This window comes from Pleurodeles waltl, chromosome 4_2 (assembly GCF_031143425.1).
Source record: "Pleurodeles waltl isolate 20211129_DDA chromosome 4_2, aPleWal1.hap1.20221129, whole genome shotgun sequence".
Taxonomy (NCBI): domain Eukaryota; kingdom Metazoa; phylum Chordata; class Amphibia; order Caudata; family Salamandridae; genus Pleurodeles; species Pleurodeles waltl.
In genome coordinates, this window is record NC_090443.1 from 695,936,813 (window position 1) to 695,956,582 (window position 19,770).

The window sequence follows — 19,770 nt, forward strand, 5'->3', positions numbered from 1 at the left end:
AAGCAATTCAGGCCTGCCATACTTACCATAAGCTTTCCCACGAGGCAACTATCAGGCAAGCAATTTTAAAATTGCAAATCTATACAAAATTACAGTTGGCAAAGCAAAATATTATCTCTCTCAACAGGGCGTAACAACAGGTCTCACAGTGCCAATCTTCTATACTCATGGTTTGTCAGAGGGTTATCCAGCTCCAACACACTAGCATACTATAGTAATCTATGAGATTCCATGTACAAAAACAAATATCTGTAAACTTTTTTTTGGAGTAATAACGGCCTGCCCTTAATTGCCTATTGAATGTATATATGCTTTTTGCAATCAATATGGGAGGCCTACTTCCTTTCTCATAACTGTTGAAAATTAGCAATCATGTAAATAGCTGTTATTATGGGCTTGGCACCATAACCAACTTAAGTCCATTGTACTGAATGTGAGATTTCCACAAAGCAACCATCTGACATATAATCATAAAAGTACAGGTAAATACAAAATCACCATTGGCAAAGCAAAATACTATCACTCCCAAGAGACCCTCACAAGAATTATTGTAGAGCATGCCTTCTATCCACACAGTTTGTTTGGGACATCATTAACACCAAAAAGATTGTTAATTATGGCAAATCTGCGAAACTCCATGTAACAAAATACCTCTTTACTTTTCACAGTAAGTAGGTCAGGCCTACTGGCTTTAAGAAAAAGATCAGACCTATGAAATCTGTGATATTTGTTCCAATGAGCTCTTTACCAGTGCTTAATTTGTAGAGTGATAAGTGCCAGTGCTCAAAGCACTGCTCAGAAACTGGCAACAGCACCGGAGCGCCGAGTACCACAGTGTCTGGTCTTAAATCCACCTCAGGCCACTTTAATCCATTGCCAGATAAAGTGGGACACAGCAAACTGAAGGTGCTCTGACTGCACCATGAAATGCAGACAATGCCTATGGGTTGCAGAACAGGTATATGAACTGAAGGAGAAGGACAGGACAGGTGGGTACATATATTTTTAATATTTACTGGGCACATCGCACAGGGGAGAAAAATTCAATAGCCCTGACCCTGTGAAATAAGTACCGGTGCTAAACACCAGAAACCTCCAGCACAAATTAAGCACTGCTCTTTACCTTTTAGTGTTGGCTTTACAATTTACCCAACAACAACTTATTCAAGTGCACATAAACTGGCAACCATCATTTATACAGTTATAAAATTACAAATACGTACGTAGAAAAACAATATACAATCACTCTCATCAAAGGACCTAACAAGAATCATTACAATGAAAATGTTCAGGGTTTGTCTGAGTGGGTGGCCAACACCGAAGCCCCTGCCTACTACAGTAATCTGTGAGATTACAAGCAACAAAATGCTTTTTCTATAGCCTGCAACACAATCTGATAAAAGCAAACTGTTACAAGATTACCAGTTTTAACGTATGTTTTTCACAATTAATGAGCTACACCACCTGCTTTTGTCATAAAGTTTCATAATAGGCAGGCAAGACCTATGGCATCAAACAGGACATTTCCAGAGAACTAAACAGGCATAGAGCTTGTCACCATAACCAAATCAGGTCTACAGTTTTAAGCGTATACTTTTTTAGAAGGCAACCTTCAGACACACAGTCATAAAATTAGAAAGACACATAAAATTACAGTTGGCTATGCAAAGTCTCCTAAAACGGCAGAACAAGGACTCCCAAAAGCAAAGCTTCTAAATCCATGGTTAGTCACACTGGGTTACCAACAACAAAACCATTGCCTACTACAGTAATCCATGAGATTCATGTAACAAAATACCTATCAGGAGGCTTAATTATAGTGTAATACCAATCCACAATTGAATGCCTATTGACTCCAACATATACTTGTCACAATAAATATGTCAGAGATAGAGCCTTTATCATACCATTTCATAATAAGACAGATCAGGCCTATAGTCATGATCACTGGCTTGCCATTATATCAACCTCATTCCTGCTGTATCAAGTGTAAACTTTGCCATAAGCCAAAAAGTGCAATGCAAGCAGAGTTATTAGTGACACAAATGTGGGACAAATCAAATCCTGTATTCAGGGGAACCAACATGTGGGAGAGCCCCTTTCTCTGTACAACTCTGAAAGCTCTTTTTTGGTTTTCTTGGTCACATAAAGTAAAACACTAGTTGCACAGTCATGTCTAAACATCTTTGTAGATTATGTCGACCTTGGGCTCTCAGACAGAAAACTGTACTCTGAACTTCACAGTTAGTTTCTGCCCTCCTCCCATCTGTGCTGCTGTGAGAAAAAAACAAACACCCTAAATTATCTAGGCCCTTATTTATTTACACATTCCTCCATTGACACATCATGTGGGAAAACCCTTTGATGCATCATGCCCCTAGTTATCTAAGACACTTTATTAGTGTTACAATGTCAGTTGTATGCCCCTGAAAGCTCAGGCAACTGGATAAATAACATGATCACTGCTCTGTGGAGGGCAAGCACTATTTTGTGGAACCTTACAACGTTTGCCCAATTAAAACAGGCACTCCTAGCTGCCAACATGTGGTCGGAGCAAAATTCCTTCTCCTGGTAGTGCTTTTTAAAGCCCTTTTTTAGGCTAGTCAGATAATGTCTGCTAAAAGCTGTGCTGTCAAGCCAGACCTGAAAACGTTGTAGTGTAAGATAAACATTCTTGAATAGGAGTAGTACATACATAGGTGTAGATCCTGTAAATTTGAGGAGGTGGAACTCTACTGTTCCCTTGAACAGAACATCCTCCCTCTTCTCTGTTGTGTTTTAATAGAAAAAAAAGGAGCCAATCTGAATGTAGCCTTTAAAAGATGTGTTCTCTCTGGCTGTGCCCTCAAATTACATTATCAATGTAGATTAGTCAATGAACCATAGGAGTAAGAACAAGAAAGGTAGTTACTTTATCGCATTACTTGCAATTGTTTTCAGTTGCTTACCTTACAGAGGACTTTTTAGAAAAAAAGGCCACAGCGTCTAATGCACTCCCACAGAGAAAAGATGTGAAGTGCTAAATACTATACATAATACATTATTGTGAATGATGATTATGATGATGGTGATAAAAATAATATTAATAATAATAATAATACAACATTGTAACCTTAAACGCTCTTTGCCCTTTGTGGAATGACAAATGATACACCACAATCTTAAATTATGCATTGAATCTTTAGTGTAATGTGCCCAGTGATAGTATGCTATGCTGCATTTTGTTGATAAAATCAAGGCAAATATTTTACCTAACATTTCACTGTTTTATGTTATATAATATTGAATGAGCATTTACAAGCAAAGTAACTGCACCACGTGTTATTTCTGATGACTCCCAGCTGAGCTGTAGAAATTAATTTTGGAATCAAACGTCCAGCTTCTCTGTCTAAATTTGCACGTGTGTTTAACAATATATTGTAAACTTTACATTTAAGCCAGGAGCCACACTGAAAGCTGGGAGCAAAAGAGAACTGTATTTAATAACTAGGTTTGCTGGACAGTGAGAATAGTAAAAAAGGTCAATACAAAATAGACATTTCTAGCAAGATCTTTTCAGTGGTGCGTAACCCTAATTTGTCTAAACTGACAACTCATTTCTTTTGTGTAACAGCTTGAAAGTGACGGACTAAGTCTTGGACAGAATCAGTGTTTGGACAAGACGGTGGCCATTGACAGCACTGTGGGGAATGACACGTTCTTTGTGGTCACGTGGCAGAGTGCCACGCCAACTGTGAAAGTCGTTGACCCAAATGGAGCTACCTATTCTAATACAAACTTCAATTTCACCTCAACTACCAAAACAGCTCGTCTTCAAATCCCAGGAACTGCTCAGGTGAGAAATCACACTAACAATAGACAAATTCTACACAGTGGTACAGGTCGTTATGTTTAGTACCAGCCTAAGTATGTCATTGACATATGCCTTCTAAACTTGTCATGTTCATCCCACAGGGTAAATTGAGCTATTCTACGTCCTGATTTGGAATGTGCCAGCACAACACTATTGTGTGTCCTTTGGTTTAATAGCACACAGAACTTAATTATGGGGTGGGGGACCCACTTTTTGTTCTGTATCTGGTTACCCCCCGTGACCTACATAGTTAAGGGCATTTGGTGTATGTTCAGTTAATAGTTGATGGTATTCCTGTGATTTATTGGGCATCCAAGTTCCCTGTAAACACTTTACGTAGTATTAATTCTGAACCTCTCTTTTGATGTACATGTGGGGTTCTTCCAAAGGACCAATGCATCATTTTCTAAGGAATTAAAAATACCATTTACTTTTTTTCAGTATTGCTGCTAGCAGGCTTTGTTTATTCTGCAGAAGAACACAAGGCAGGAGAGAAGGCCAACCAGTTAAATTTCACATCAAATTCGGCAATCCTACTACACATAAGGGCATCCTAATGTGTTTAAAACAGTAATATTGGCAAATTGTTAACTCTCACCTAAAAGGGAAAGATATGTTCAGAGCCCAGCTAAACAAAATCATATGCTGCTGCAGTTCCAGTAATTATTTCTGAACAGCCAGCTTGGATTGCAATGAAACGTCTTTGGGCATAAGTTAAGCAATCATCAGAACGATTCTCATTTGAACCACAATGTAGGACAATTATCACACAATATAGAACCACGCAGAATTCTGCACAGTTCTTGCAGTAGCCTTGTCTCCTCAAGAAGATTACACAAATCAGGCCTATAACTTATTTTATTATGTTTTCGTTCGATTTCATACATTGGTTTAATGCATGGTTCATTTTGGTAGGGCTTTAAAGCATCAACAAGTTGCCTTCCGGCCACACAGCAATTCCAAGAAGCAGAGGAGAATATAGTAGTGTGAGATCTAACTCCAAGGCACGTTTTTTGTTGAAAAGTTAGCTACTGCAAGTAGGACTTCACCTCGGGATAACCTTTAAATTGTTCAGATGGAGAATGGGTAATTATAAGGCCCGTACAAGTGTCTTCCTTCTGGCAGCATTTGTTGTGTTTACAAAGACAGGCTGTCAAATCTCAGGCAACTACTTCCGACAGACTGCTCCTATTTGTTTCAACATGGACATGTATGTTTTGTTTTCATTTCTCTGCTTGGAAATGGGGTGAATTTTCTAAGATGAACTTGGTAACAGTATACAAGAAGATTAGCTTTGCAAACTGAGCTTTCAGGGTATTGCCAAATACCCTCGAAATGTGGACAGAAGTCGTCATCTACTCCTTGGATGAGATTCACAAGAGCCATTTGTACCACAAATTGATTACGTGAGCTTGTGGCTTTACCCTTCTGTGCAATTTCACTTCACTAAATGACAAGCTAGAATTGTGAGATATTACGCTTAAGTAAATCTTATCCCAGGTGTCGGAATGGGAATTCTAGGGTGGTGACGGTCTGAGTGTTTGGGAATACAAACAAATTAATAAATAATGGCTATTCTTTTTAAATATTTTTTATTAGGTGGTAAAATAAGAATGTAATAACTGATTAATCACAAGAAGCGGCACAAAGCAAAGTACATCTCCTTCCCCAATCGCAGGTTAGGTAGGTTGCAGAAAAAAAAAAGGCAATAGTCATAGACATTCCTATTCTTCGAAATACTAGCCGCTCAGCAAATAGACAAGCAATATCTATAAATAAAATTTTAAAAAGCACAAAGTGAAGAAATGAATGATTAATCCTGTATCTTTAAAGTGCAAAGCGAACAAATGCAATAAAGCCACAACGCTAGTCATCAACTGCTCAACTAAACATGGAAAAGCTACGATCACCTAATCAAGCTAAAGTCATTGAAGTGCATCAGACATTCCAATAAGTGCAATACACAGTATGCAAAAGAGCATGAAAAGTGTAAAAGTGCAACACATAAAAAGAAATAGAAAATTACACAGAATAGCTGGCATAAAAAGCTCCACAAAGCAAGCACCATCAGAGGTAGCAGAGGATGCTACTGCAAATTTCCTCAGAATTATTTAACGAGCAACAGGAAAGCTAATTCTATCCTATCTCTGAGATGGTATTTACATTGGTGTTTACCACTATGGCCAATGCTAAGGCAGCAGGGCCTGATGGTATTCTCATCGAGGTATATAAAGAATTTCCTGTTCTCTTCCAAGATATATTGATTAAGCTGTTCAATGAGATAATCACTGGCGGCCTGAACTCTACTTCTTTCACTCAATCTACAATACTACGTTTTTGGAATAAAAGATAAATCGCCCCTCAATCCTAATTCATACAGGCCTAAAAATTTGTTGAATGCAGATTATAAACTTTTAATGAAGATTTTAACTAACTGCATGGTTCCCATTGCCCAGACATTGATTCACAGGGATCAAAATGGCTTTCTCTCTAATAGATCTATAGGAAATAATACCAACTACCTGATTCAGGCCGTTGATTACTCCTTGGTTAATAACACCAAAGCAGCCATAATTATGGATGGTGTGGAGAAAGCCTTCAATTTAGTTAGTTGGTCAGCCCTTTTTGAGATTTTGAGGAGGTCTGGGTTCCCGATTTAACTTACAACCTTTCTTAAGCATCTCTATTCAGTGGCAGTCGCTATGATCAGTATCAATTTAGGTAATGCAAGGTAAGTTCACATTTTACACAGAATGCGTAAAGGGTGCCCTCTTTCACCGGTTTTATTTACTTTTTTCATTGAACCGTTAGCTATTCTTCTATGAAATTATGATGCAATTCTAGCTGTGGTTCTGGTCACGTCTAAATTAAAACTCTTTGAGGATGATATTATTTTATAGTTGGAAGCAGATCAAGCTAATAGTAAAAAAAAAACACTTGATCTGTTTAACAAATTCAGGTTATTCAGGAGATATAAAATCAATCATAACAAATCAGAAATTTTATTGTTCAACACTTCTACAGAGGATCTTCCTATCTCCCTTAGAGACCAGTGGAACCCCTCTTGCTGTATTAGATATCTTAATGTCTTTTTTACCTCCAACATTTTTTATCTTTATGAGCTAAATTAATATGCAGTGCTGGAAAGGGTCAGGAGAATGTTGGATTCCCGGAGGTTTCAGCCCCTGTCCATTATTAGCCCTGTGACCTTAATTAAAATATTAATTCAGCTTCTTTTATTGTTTTTGTTTTCCAGCGCACCTTTCTGACTTAGTAAAACGTTTTGTAAGGAAATGGACAGTTTAATCAGGAGATTTATATGGCAGCAACAGTGCTCACATGTCGATTTGTTGGCTATTCAATTAGATAAAGAGAATGACGGGCTGGCTTTATCTGAGTTTTATCAGTATTACCAGGCAGTCTTTGTTAACTAAGATGCACGTTTATATGCTAATCTACTCTCACTGGATACATTTTTTGTAAGATTGATGGTGCCGGAGCTATGGGTAAAAAAAAAAAAAAATGTTTTCAGAATCATAGAAATGTCCCAAAAACACAAGATACAAAGTACTAAAAGCAATTATTTTGCTTAAAAATGAATTACGATTCACAGATAAGATTGGTAATGGCCATCTGATTTTTTCTCTCCAGGATGGTTATAGGCTGTGCTTACGGATTCTTCAATTTAATTGCACTTTGGAACAGATTGGGGTTCGATAATAAGTTATTCAATTTTAGTATAAATGGTAGATTGAAGACCTGGCAGCAGCTAGGTCTGTCACTCCACAAACACCCAGCCCTTTGGTATGGCACACATTTCTAGCTGTTTGAAGAATCCCAATTCCAACTTTGACCCTTTTACAGTTTTTGAAATTGGTGTATAAGCACAATGTGATTGGAGTTGTGAACTGATATAAAGTGTTACAATCCCAAGAGAAGCAGAGCTATATTTCTAAGCATCTTCAAAAAGTCGAAGTAGTTACCGGATCTGCTATTACTCAAAATCACTGGACAGATTTTTCCGTGTTTGTCTATAAACTGTTTAGGGTGGCCAATTTTAAACAAATGTTTATCTTTGCTAGATGGGCACCGTACTCTACTCCCCAATTTTTAAGCAAGTGCTTTTCCAACGTTCCAAATATTTATTTTAGATGTACTACTATGGTACAGGGAGTTTGGGCACATATGTTTTTTGCTTGTGCAAACCTGTATTTGTTTTGGCAGCAGATATTCACTTTTATATCCTTAAGACTATCAAAAACGGTGGAGCAAGTCTTATCTGTAGCACCTTTTGGGGTTTAACTGATAGTGAAGCCTTCACTTCAGGCAGCTTCAATCACGAGATCACTTGTACAGGGCTGGAAATCCCCCAGATGCTTATCCTTTGGCCAGTGGAGCAATCTAAAATGAGTAGGATATGACAGCTAGTAAATTTGTATGCCAAGAGAACTAACCAAAGTGATCAATATGAGCAGCTGTGGGGTTATTTTCCTTTTCGCGCAGGGAGGAAACGATAAGTAAGCCCAGATGGAAATATGTATTTGTTTGTTTCGGAAAGCTTTTTGGACAACACATTCCTACCCAGGAAACAGAGATGTATTCCAGTCAACTGCAGGAGTAATGCCATGTAAGGGTGGGGTGAAAGGAAATACTTCCAAATTAGGTGGGGGTGTAGGAAATGGGTTTTTTCCATCAGAAAAAATATTTTCACAGTGGGAAAAAATAAAAAAATATATATAAAAGTGCAATTTCACTGCTGCAAAGGCTTTTATCGTATAGACAAATGTACATTATGTACAATAGGTCATGAGGAACTACTTTTGGATGTACCCAACCGGGAATTCCCAGAATCTTTCCCGGCACAGCCCTATAAACCTGTACTTTTTGTGGATTTAAAATAATGAAATATATACCAGTCCACGAGAGCATACCTACAAGTATAGACGTACACAATTTTCAAGAATCGTACCTTCTATCCTGAAGCAAGCAAAGGGTCAAAGCAAACCATGCCACATTAAGGTTCCTTTGTGAGGTGCATTGAATATTAAAACGGCTATGCTCTACCATTTCTCTGTTACATTTAATATTCAAACAATGGCAAATACAAAATAAACTGCAGTTTTGATGCAATGAGTAAGTCCATTGTACTACTGACATTCAAGGCTAATACCGCCTGCAACCACTGTGTTAAATATGGATGTAAAACTGCAAAAAGACGAGACAAAAGTGTTTCGGCATGGGACAATTACTCTCAGAAAATTCTAAATTTATAGATAAAGCTCAGCAGAAATGTTATTTCCAACAATTGATACCACATTTTGATTTATCATTGTACTCTAAATGAGCACAATTTTGTTTTTTTATTTTGCATTGTGGTCGCGGACGTTCCATACTGTTTTAGTGCAGATACCGGTTCTTCAACTCTATGTAATGATAGTGTGAAACCTTTGATGTACCCAGGGTACCGCAAGTGTAGAGCTAACCAAACTCGAATCGTTCCATGCAGATACACTGAACAGTCACCAGTGGAAGCTGAGATAGATCCTGTTTATTTAGGAGGCGGAAGGCTCATTTCAAAGCGCCCATTCATGTCGAGACTACATTTTCCCAGTTTTTTGTGCTACTTATTTCTTGATTTCTGTGAGAAAAGAATGACATAAGAGACAACTGCCTCCATTACAACACTGCATCCTGAGGAACGGTTGACAACGTTAGATGATAAAGTTCAATAATACAAGCAACAACCTTATGCACACCAGTGACAATAGGCAGAGGGAAAGTAGGCTGTAACAGATAAAGAATCCAGGGGTCAGATGCATAAAGATTTTTTGTGGTCGCAAAAACGCTTTTTACAATGTACAAAAGGCAAACTGCGATTCGGTAATTGGAAGGGGTGTCCCTTCCAAATACTGAATCAGAAAGCCCGCAAAAGTGTAATAAGTTACCACTGGTATAAAACTGGTGGTAACACGTTTACAAAGGGGTCCCTTTAGGACCCCTTCTCCTTAGAGAATGTTAAAAAATGTACTTTTCAGAGCTGGCCTTGGTTCCGCAGACCCCTGCCTACTCTTAAAAATTGAAACTGCAAAGTTTAATTTTTTCTTTTGAAACACATCTCATTTTTCTTTGAGGAAAACGGGCTACATTTATAAAAAAAAAAAAAAAGATTGCTTTATTAAAAAGCAATCACAGACATTGTGGTCTGCTGACCTCAGCAGGCCACCATCCCTTTGATGGCTGCAATTCCCATTGGGTCTCAAATTGTGAACTACCTCATTAATATGCACGAGGTAGGTCTATTTGTAAACCACAAGGAATCGCTAATGACATTCAAGATTTCCTAACTGCAATTCAGGGAGAATCTTAGTGAGGAAATCGGTATTCCTAATGTTCGCATATCTGGCCATTGGTTCCCTCCACTCCCATCACAACTAAGCTCCTCCTCCCAACTAAGGAAATTATGTCTATCTTAACCACAAATGCACAAATTGGTGCTCATGAAGAATTAGTCGCTCAACCCTCAGATTGAGATGTAGCGACTTCCCCGCACAGTGGAAGGGATCACTCTGTCTCACTCAAAAATATATAGAGCCCTTCATCAGGGCAAGGGTACAGTGTTTGGCAAGCCTTCACACAAGAGTCCATAGACAGGTTTCCACTTAACCTCTAAATGTGAGTGAGTTCCATACATATTACGAGTAAGCTGTTTCTTTGCCATGAGAGACCACATTCTTTGGAACCACTGAGTGAGCGGGATATTTGAGTTTTTCCACTTGTGAGCTACAGTTAGTTTAGCCTCAGCAAGGCACTGCAAAAGCATCTCCCATTTGCACTTCCTCTTTAACTCAAGTGTGAATGGCTTTACCCCAAGGAGCATCACACCTGGGACAAAAGGCAATGGACAAAACTCAAAACCCCCTTGAGAATATCTTTCACCTTTTGCCAAAATGTGTGAAGTTTAGGACCATGCTACCAAATATGATATGTAATGCAGCCCTGTGTGCTCCATAGAGTCTCCCACAGTTGGGGGCTAGCATTCGGGAACCTGTTGTGCAGCCAGGAGGTGATACAGTGCCAACCACACCTTACCAAATTTTAAAGTGGATTTGTCTGTCCTGAATAGACGTAGAGGAAGAGCGTGTCACTCTCAAATCTTTCTCACTGCTTTTGAGTGAGCTGGATATCCAGCAGGCGCTCCCAAACCTGATTATGTTGCCACGCCTGTGGTGCATCTTGTACAATAAGTGTGTAATACATGTTAGAGGTAGTGCCCATAAAGCCTATGAGTTTTAGGAGAGCCTCAAATGGGATTTTACATCACGTAGCTCTCAGGGCTTGTAACCCAGTGGGGTATCTGTGCATAACATAGGTATTCTTTCTCAGACAATTGTAACTCGGTCTTACATTGTGAAAAAAGAGCATCCTAACTTGTGAAAGTGATTAAGGCATCACTCTTCCCAATAAAAATTAAGTGTATTTCCAGTGATCATTTCTGGGGATTTTGTTCAACAGAGGCCTTTTGATGAAACATATGGCATCTATAAATTATATTTCACAACATCATCACCTTTAGCCAGATATTCAATAAAATGAAAAACAAACCAGCAGATCCTCCAATGCACCTCTACATTCCCTCTGATGTGTTTCAATTAATACAATTGCTCTTTAAGTATCACATGGATTTTTCACAACTCCAAAACTTTCAGTGAGGTCACGTTAAAGCACAGCATCTCCATTATCACAGTTGTTCCAGTGACACTGACCTAATGAATAAGTGATATAACATTGATTCTAAAAATAATGTGTCACACAAATATTGTGTCAAAAATATTGTTGGCACAAATATTGTTTCTTTATACTTATAACGGTAAGTACAAAAATATCGGAAAAAAATATTGTTTCACACTTATATAGTAAAAAATAAGACAAAACTATTGTTTGTTTTAATAAACACACATTGAACATAGTAAATGTTAATAGTACAAATAAATATATACTTATATAAACATACACACATAAATATACATGTGTATATTTAAATATACATAGATATAATATACCACCATTATACAAAATATATATTTTACATTATTTTGTTCTATTTTTCCCAACTTACTACTATAAAAAACATATAGATACATATTTTATATATAATTATATGAAGCATAAAACATGTAATAAATTCAAAGACAAAACTTTAAATACAATACAAAAATTATGAAATTAAAAACTCATTTACTAAAAATATTACATGTGTGTATAGATATTCCAGCACTCACTTCTTTCTCTTCTCCTGAAAAGAAGTACATCGACTCCTAGTTGCAGTGGTTTCAAGCGCTTTATTAAACATAGAGGTATGCTGCAGGGTAGCTCACTAACCCAATGCATTTCTGCTTTTACATCTCCAGTAGACACTTTTCACTATTGCAGCCAGCAAAAGGAAATCCTCCCTTTCACATCCCTTGCCTTCAGTCGCTACAATTTTACAATTAATTAGGAGAACCTGACCCGCCTACCTTCGCCAAGAAATAACAGGATAATCCTAACAAAAATTGTAGTGAGGGAAGGCAAGGGATGTGAAAGGGAGGATTTCCTTTTGCTGGCTGCAAGATGTGAAAGGGAGGATTTCCTTTTGCTGGAGATGTAAGAGCGGAAATACAGGTTTGGCAAGCTGAATATGTGCATTGTGAACAATTTTGAACTGGGATTGAGAACAGCAGCGTTCTGGCACTGAATGGTATTATGAATCATGCTACGTTGGGACACCTGAAAATGTTTTACTTGTTTTCAATTGCGCACTCTGAAGGAGACTCTGAACGGCGTCTTTAAAACATGTGGTCATTCCTGAATACAGAGAGACTTACCTGTGATCAAGGCTCGATAGAGCAGAAACGCGTTGGGTTAGTGAGCTACCCAGCAGCATACCTCTATGTTTAGTAAAGCACTTGAAACCATTGCAACTGGGAGTCGATGTACTTCTTCTCAAGAGAAGAGAAAGAAGTGAGTGCTGGAATGTATTCTCTGGAGGCTCTGTTCCCTTTGCATTGGCCCGCCCTGCTAGGGTCTGGGGCTCTCTGAACGGAGCTACTTGGTTGTGGATATGTATAATATATGTACTATAAAATTTTAAAAAATAACCAAATAATATCACATTCATTTCAACAACATTAATAAACATATTAAAGTCTGGTAATAATAGTAGTATACTTTGTAGGGGTATAATGCACTATTCCGACTCCAGTCTGTGGAACAGTAGGGAAAGGGTTGGACTCTGTGGTGGTAAAATGTACTATTCCCACTCCGGTCTGTGCAACAGTAGGGAAAGCACTGGACTCCAGAGGAGTAAAATTTACTATTCATACTTCAGTCTGTGTAACAGTAGGGAAAGTGTTGGTCCTTGGAGGGGTAAAATGTATTATTCCCACTCGAGTCTGAGCAACGATAGGGAAAACGTTGGACTAGGGAGGGGTAAACTTTACTATACCAACTTCAGTCTGTGCAACAGCTGGTAAAGTGTTGGCCTCAGAAGGGGTAAAATGTACTATTCCCACTCCAGTCTGTGAAGCAGTAGGGACAGTGTTGGACTCCAGAGGGGTAACATTTACTATTCCCACTCCAGTCTATGCAACAGTAGGGGAAGCGCTTGACTCCAGACGGGTAAAATTTACTATTCCAGCTCCAGTCTGTGCAACAGTAGTGAAAGTATTGGGCTCAGGAGGGGATTGGACTCTGGAGAGGTAAAATTTACTATTCTCACCTCAGTCTATGCAGAAGTAAAGAAAGTAGTTCACTTAAAACTCATAACATAGTTTAAGAACTCTATTAATTCACCAAACATATAAAAATGTAATAAACTATTAAACATTTTACATAATTATTCAAATGTTAAATAATTAAAATCAAGTAAAAACATGTATTAGTTGATTTTTTAATTGAATTCCCACACTATACTCCCACAACCCAAGCAGCCTAGATTAAAATGTAATTAAAATAAAAAAGCATAACACAACTAGCATATTCATTAATTAAACAAAATCAATTAATGATAAATGGATTAATAATTGTTAGCTAATTATCACTTAAATAACTTCCAAATGCCCTGCAAACACAACAACTTGCAACTAATATATAACACTAAAAATAGAATTATTAAATAATGTACATAATTCAATTGAATATTTTAATAAAATATTAATCATTAATTGTCAGTTTTTTACTACTTAATTAACTTCTCACCCTATACCCCTACAAACCCAAAAACCTGCACCTAAAATATAAGTTACAAAATATAATATTTACACAATTTACATTTTTAATTAGCAATTAAATAATGATGAATGAATTAATTATTAATTACTAATCAATTACTACTTAATTAACCTTTTATAGTTCATTAATTATACTTAATAAACTTCCTTCCCTGCACCCCTGCAAACCTCACAACCAGCTATGACACTATAAATTACTATTAACAATTCAATTAAAAAATTATAAATGACTTAAAATTACAAACTATATTCCAAAATATTAACAACACTTATACAAACAATATAAAAAAATACAATTAAAATATGACTAAAACACATAATAACTAAAACAACTATATTTTTCACTACTACATTACTGAAAACAATATTAACCATACAGATATTATTGAAAACGATATTACTTACCCAAAAAATAGATATTTATGTAACAATATTTCTGCATTAAGATATCTATGTGTCACAATTTTAAAAACTCTATATTTCTGTAGCTTGCTATTTTTAATCCAATATTTTGTCCAAACACCAACGAATCAGTGAGCATGCTTGGATGTTGTAGATCAGCCTTAAGTTCAAAAGGAATGGTATAAATGTTCCAAGAAGCAGGTCATAGTTTTCGTTTGAATAATGAAAATGGATTGTAAAATAGTTTTGATCAAAATGGTCATTCAAATACAGAGTCCTCCAGCCAGCGTTATTCTTTATTGTATTTGGTATCTGAGTCTTCAGTCATATTATGTTCTGAGCTGTTCATTAAGGTTGACTGACAACTCATTGCTGATGTTGGCTTTCCACAGTGTTCAGACCTGTATTCTGAAGGACTTGCCTTTATCTTTTTACCTTTAAATGTTTGTTGACAAGTGACCGTCTTGGCTGACTGCAGTTTCTAGGTGAAATTGAGTGTTTGGCATGTTCATGTATGCTGGTCATGTTTTCTAGAATGCTTTGTGTGTGATAAGACTTTGAATTTATTATTAGCTTGCTCTAGGAGCCACTGTAGTGGTCTTAACGAGGATTTATGCGGTTATGCTTCTTCCAATTGTGGACTAGCCTTGTTGCTTTGTGTTCTTTCAACAGAACTATTTAATTAGGGATACTAAGTATACTTATGTAGATCGCTTTGAAGTACTTCAGTCAGTCCATGAGTATCAATCTGTCTTATTCCATTACTTGGAGTCTAGTGATGAAAGTCCTCACCCTACCCCATCTGAGCTTTTATGGCCTGTCTCCTGATTTTTACCCCATTGGAATCAACAGTGTATAAGTCCACTGAAGGTGCTCCTGGTTTTAATGAGGTTTCCCAGCAGAGCAGAGGGGAGACTGTGTTGTTACAATTGTTTTATGTCTTTATGTGGTGGGATGACCTTGTATGCTACAAAGTGTGTCTTATGGAAGGCACAGTGTAAGTTGCACAAAACAGTGGTGCTCCTTCACATTGCCAGTGTCCTTCTTGTGGACATGATATACTCTGGCCCCACCAACTGAGACAAGAATAACCTGGACATCTTCACCTGGAAGCTGAGGGCAAGCAACCCCTCTTGGAACTTTAGCCCTTCGAGACAACTTCCTACAACCTTCAACCGTGGAACAGGGTTAATAAGCACTTCCATGCCCCCACTGCCTTAACTACAACCATGTTTTCACTGTTTAATGCTTCAGCCAATATAGCCCATTACACGGACATCAGGTCAGTACGCTAACTAGGCACTTGTAGTTTTGGTATCCACTTTTATTCAAGGACACCTAGCAATCTGACTTTGGATAGGAAGTCCTTGGCTAAAGGAAAAGGACTAGTTTTGTGAAGTAAAACAACATTTCAGAATCATCTGAGCAGATGCTGAAGGATACAAGCTCAGGATTCAGCACAGGGGCCTAGTGCTTTACGCTAAATACTTGTAAACACTGCAGGTATAAAATACTTGTGTCCAGAAAACCAGGTATACCCACACATTTCCCAGTAGAATAAGCATGACCACAGGGCTTCATGTTGTTTTGGACAGTATCTCCTTTTTACATAATTGATTTTGGAAGTGGTATCTCAGCCCAAGAAGATGCTAGTGCATTTCATTTTATATGTTTGTTATTTTTTATTGCATGTCTAACCTTTGTGATATTTATGAAATGAGATCCAAACCCTAAGGACTCTGGAGCTTTGAAACACTGTTGCTAACAAATTACCCTCTCTCTATTCAAATTTACTTTTGACAAGCACGAAACAGGTCCTACCCTTTACTTCACTAATCACTTAAAAAATATATCTCATATTCTGTGCATCTAATTCTTCTAAAACACAGAAGAGTGAAGATGCCTAGGTTGAAGGGAGGCAGAATTTACTGACAAGTGGCATATTCAGAGGCAAGCATGCTAAATGGCTAACACTAAAAAACATCCTGCAAACGAAACTAGAGGAAGACCATCACAACAAACCCCTGGTCTGAATAGTTTAGATCTGCAATAAAACAGTGTGGGCACGGATAATATTTGGGCAATCTTCAATAAAAAGTTGCTCTGAAAAGTAATATAAAATCGCATTCTCATCATTGAAGTCGAGAGGGCCTACTTAACGCAATGCTGCACGGAAGGTGAATTGTCCAGTCATTGATTATGTCATGGATGGTGAGAATGAAGCTAAGTCAGTTTCCGGTGAAAGTAAAGATAGTTATGATTTCTAGTCTTCCTAGTGAAGGTTTCTAGAGCTAAATGGCCCAGATATCAGAAAACATCACAGCACTGCAGACCATGCCAGTAACATAAGGAATCTATTTAGCATATTTTATGCTGCTTTCCTAGAGTGAACACGGAGAGGGTACCTTTTTTAAGACCTATTTTTCTTTAAAAAAACGGTAGTGCTAATTGTAAAGGTGTCTTAAAATGTCTGAATACGGTGAATGTATCCAATCTCTCATGCTCCCCAAACGTTTTAAATAGTGCTTTGAAAAAAATAGATAAATGACCATTCTAGAGGATTTAACTCAAAGGTCTCTTTAAGCTGACTTTTCCAATTGAAGAAACTAGGTTTCAGCAACTCCAGTTGTGGAAAACATCTTTGATTCCAACTTTTTTTCACTAAATATTTTTGCGTTTATATTTTGTAACATTTTCACAATGTATTAACCATGTGAAAACAGACTCTGTAGTTATGTTGGTAATGATTTTACTACAACAAAAAATAATGTATTCATTAGTGGCGAGCCCAAGGTAATCACCATGATGGGGGAAATCCAACAGCTGCAGAGGGACCATCACCAGAAAGACATGCAGCAGTGACTGACACAAAATGCCTGTCTGGCTTCCATTGCAGGGGTGCGGAGGGACATTAACACTACCCGAGTAGGACTGCAGCACAACATCAGGCCTCTTACACTAGCAATGAGTCTACAAGCCCTTCTACAACTGAGGCTGCCAGGGGAAGGACATGCCTCAGACACTCCACCCTCTGTACCAGAGGAACTCCCCCGCAAATGTGGAGGTCCACCCAGACATCCAGGAGGAGCAGATGCCAAGAGAAAACCCACTGCCAGGAAGTGAACCTCTCCTGACTTGTTCCCCTTGCGTGCCACAGGTACACCCTGTTGACTGTTCTTAAAGCAACCTCCATTTCTTCAGGTACAAGGTAAATGGACTTGTGTATCCAAACGGTGTAGCAGCTACTCTCATGATTCCAGCCACCATGCCTGAACTCTTCACCGTTTAGATTGTGTCATTGTAGATTCCTGGTCATACATATTGTTTATCTGTTCACAATAAATCACACTTTAACACAGGTCCCTTGTATGTGTCATGAATCAACCATGTACAACTGTGATGCATGGTAACTTTGCTATCAATATGTCACTCTGTATTATACAACCTATGTCATGGACATCGCACTTGAACACTATCAGCATAAGACTCATTACATTAGAATTCAAACATGGATAGATTCAAAAACTTTAGTATGCTACATCTACACACATTTATTGGTAGACATGCACACAGCACATTGAGTACAACTGACAGTAACATCAAGATGTCTGCTAAGGTGGCAAACACTGCTAATCCACAGGAATCAGAATCTAGAGACATATCAGTCTTTCAACAAGCCAGAAGGCATGCAGAATGTTCCTTTGTATTGCTCCAGCGCCAAGAAATCCTAGCTATTATCTCAAACTAAATAGCGGATTTCGCGCCTTAGGCCGATGGATCAACGCAACATAGTTTTGAGGGGATGACAATGATGAATGTCATAAGAAACAACAAAAAACTTAATAATCAATAATCGAATTACTACACTATAGCCACACCAGTTTAGTAGGAAGGATTATGAATTTATTTCCCTATATTAACAATGCTAAAGTAACAAAAATAATTCTTATACATAAGTGATAAGCATATAGAATCAATAATGGCTGATTAGAATGTGTTATATATCTGAGTTTAATCAAAGCAAGTAAGCACATTACCTCAAGTATCATAACACTAATTAATAACATCAATATTTGCAACAATGTGATGGTATACATTTAAGCAAAATATCAAAGAATATCAATATGAATCATGAGCATGTAAAGTCATATTCCCTCACTAACTACTAATTAGCATTAACGTGTTGGGCTTCATGTAAAAAGAATTTAGAAACACAAATTTAGAAAACCATACTAGCTTGGGTTATAGTAAAAATTATTATCATTATGCAGCAATTAATTTATAAGTTGCAGCTGGTACCTGTAAAACAAAAGGCACATATAACAATACAATTTCATACATTACCCGTAGAACAACATGCAGTCTACTTCAGCAAAGGGACACCATCAGGAAAGTTTCATTGGGTCTGGTCCATATCGACAGCTAAACCCACATCACTAATACGACTTGAACTTCCCATAAAACTCCCTCAAACGGCAACTCCGGAACAAAAGATAAGGACCCGGAATACGAATAATGGAAGAAGAATACTCACTCCCTCTCCAATAATCATAAATATAGGTGACAGAACATATTAATTCTTGAAAAGCTTGCGATTGGTCAGTACACAGGGTGTTATAAGATTCAGCCAAATGAAATTATTGTTAGATAACTAAAATTAATTGACGACAACATTAACTAAACACAAATATAACAATTTCTTCTTCTCTTCCGTCTCATCTGTGGATCCATTGTTCCATCTCATCAGGACTTCACTTCTCAGGAAGAAACGTCTCACTAAGTAACTTCTACTTCCACCCTCGAGGAAGAAACAGCACATTAGTGACAATTCTAAACAATAGGACAGTCAGACTCGAGCAAAGACCTAATGAATCTGACCTTGTGAGACATAACGCAAAGCCCCGATAGGGGTAGCTATAAGCTATTAATCACACTTTTTTAAAGTAAGCATTGTGCAATGGAAAATAACTGCAATTTTAGCTGAAGTTTTACCTAAATAAAGAACAAAATGAATTATGGCGACCATTTACAAAAGTCACCTGTTTTTCACATATTAGTTCATCAATGGTCAGTACATTATTGATTAATAAAAATAATCGTTAAAAATCTCCACTCCTGCAGTATCATTTGGTAAAGACTTATCACATGACCATACCTTTGCTCCATAATGTACATACACCATGGTACAGACAGATATCAGTGCTGATGTCCCCAGTCCAGGGATCATTATCTTACATTGGTCACCTA

General features: G+C 37.6%; 1 protein-coding gene across 1 annotated transcript in view; it reads left to right on the plus strand.

Moving 5' to 3' along the window:
* Nucleotides 1-19,770, plus strand: part of LOC138293211 (calcium-activated chloride channel regulator 1-like) — a 704,166-nt gene that overhangs the window by 507,274 nt on the left and 177,122 nt on the right. The window contains exon 10 of the mRNA XM_069232299.1: nt 3,614-3,835. Coding sequence (XP_069088400.1) covers nt 3,614-3,835 — 222 coding nt within the window. The remainder of the gene's footprint in view (nt 1-3,613; nt 3,836-19,770) is intronic.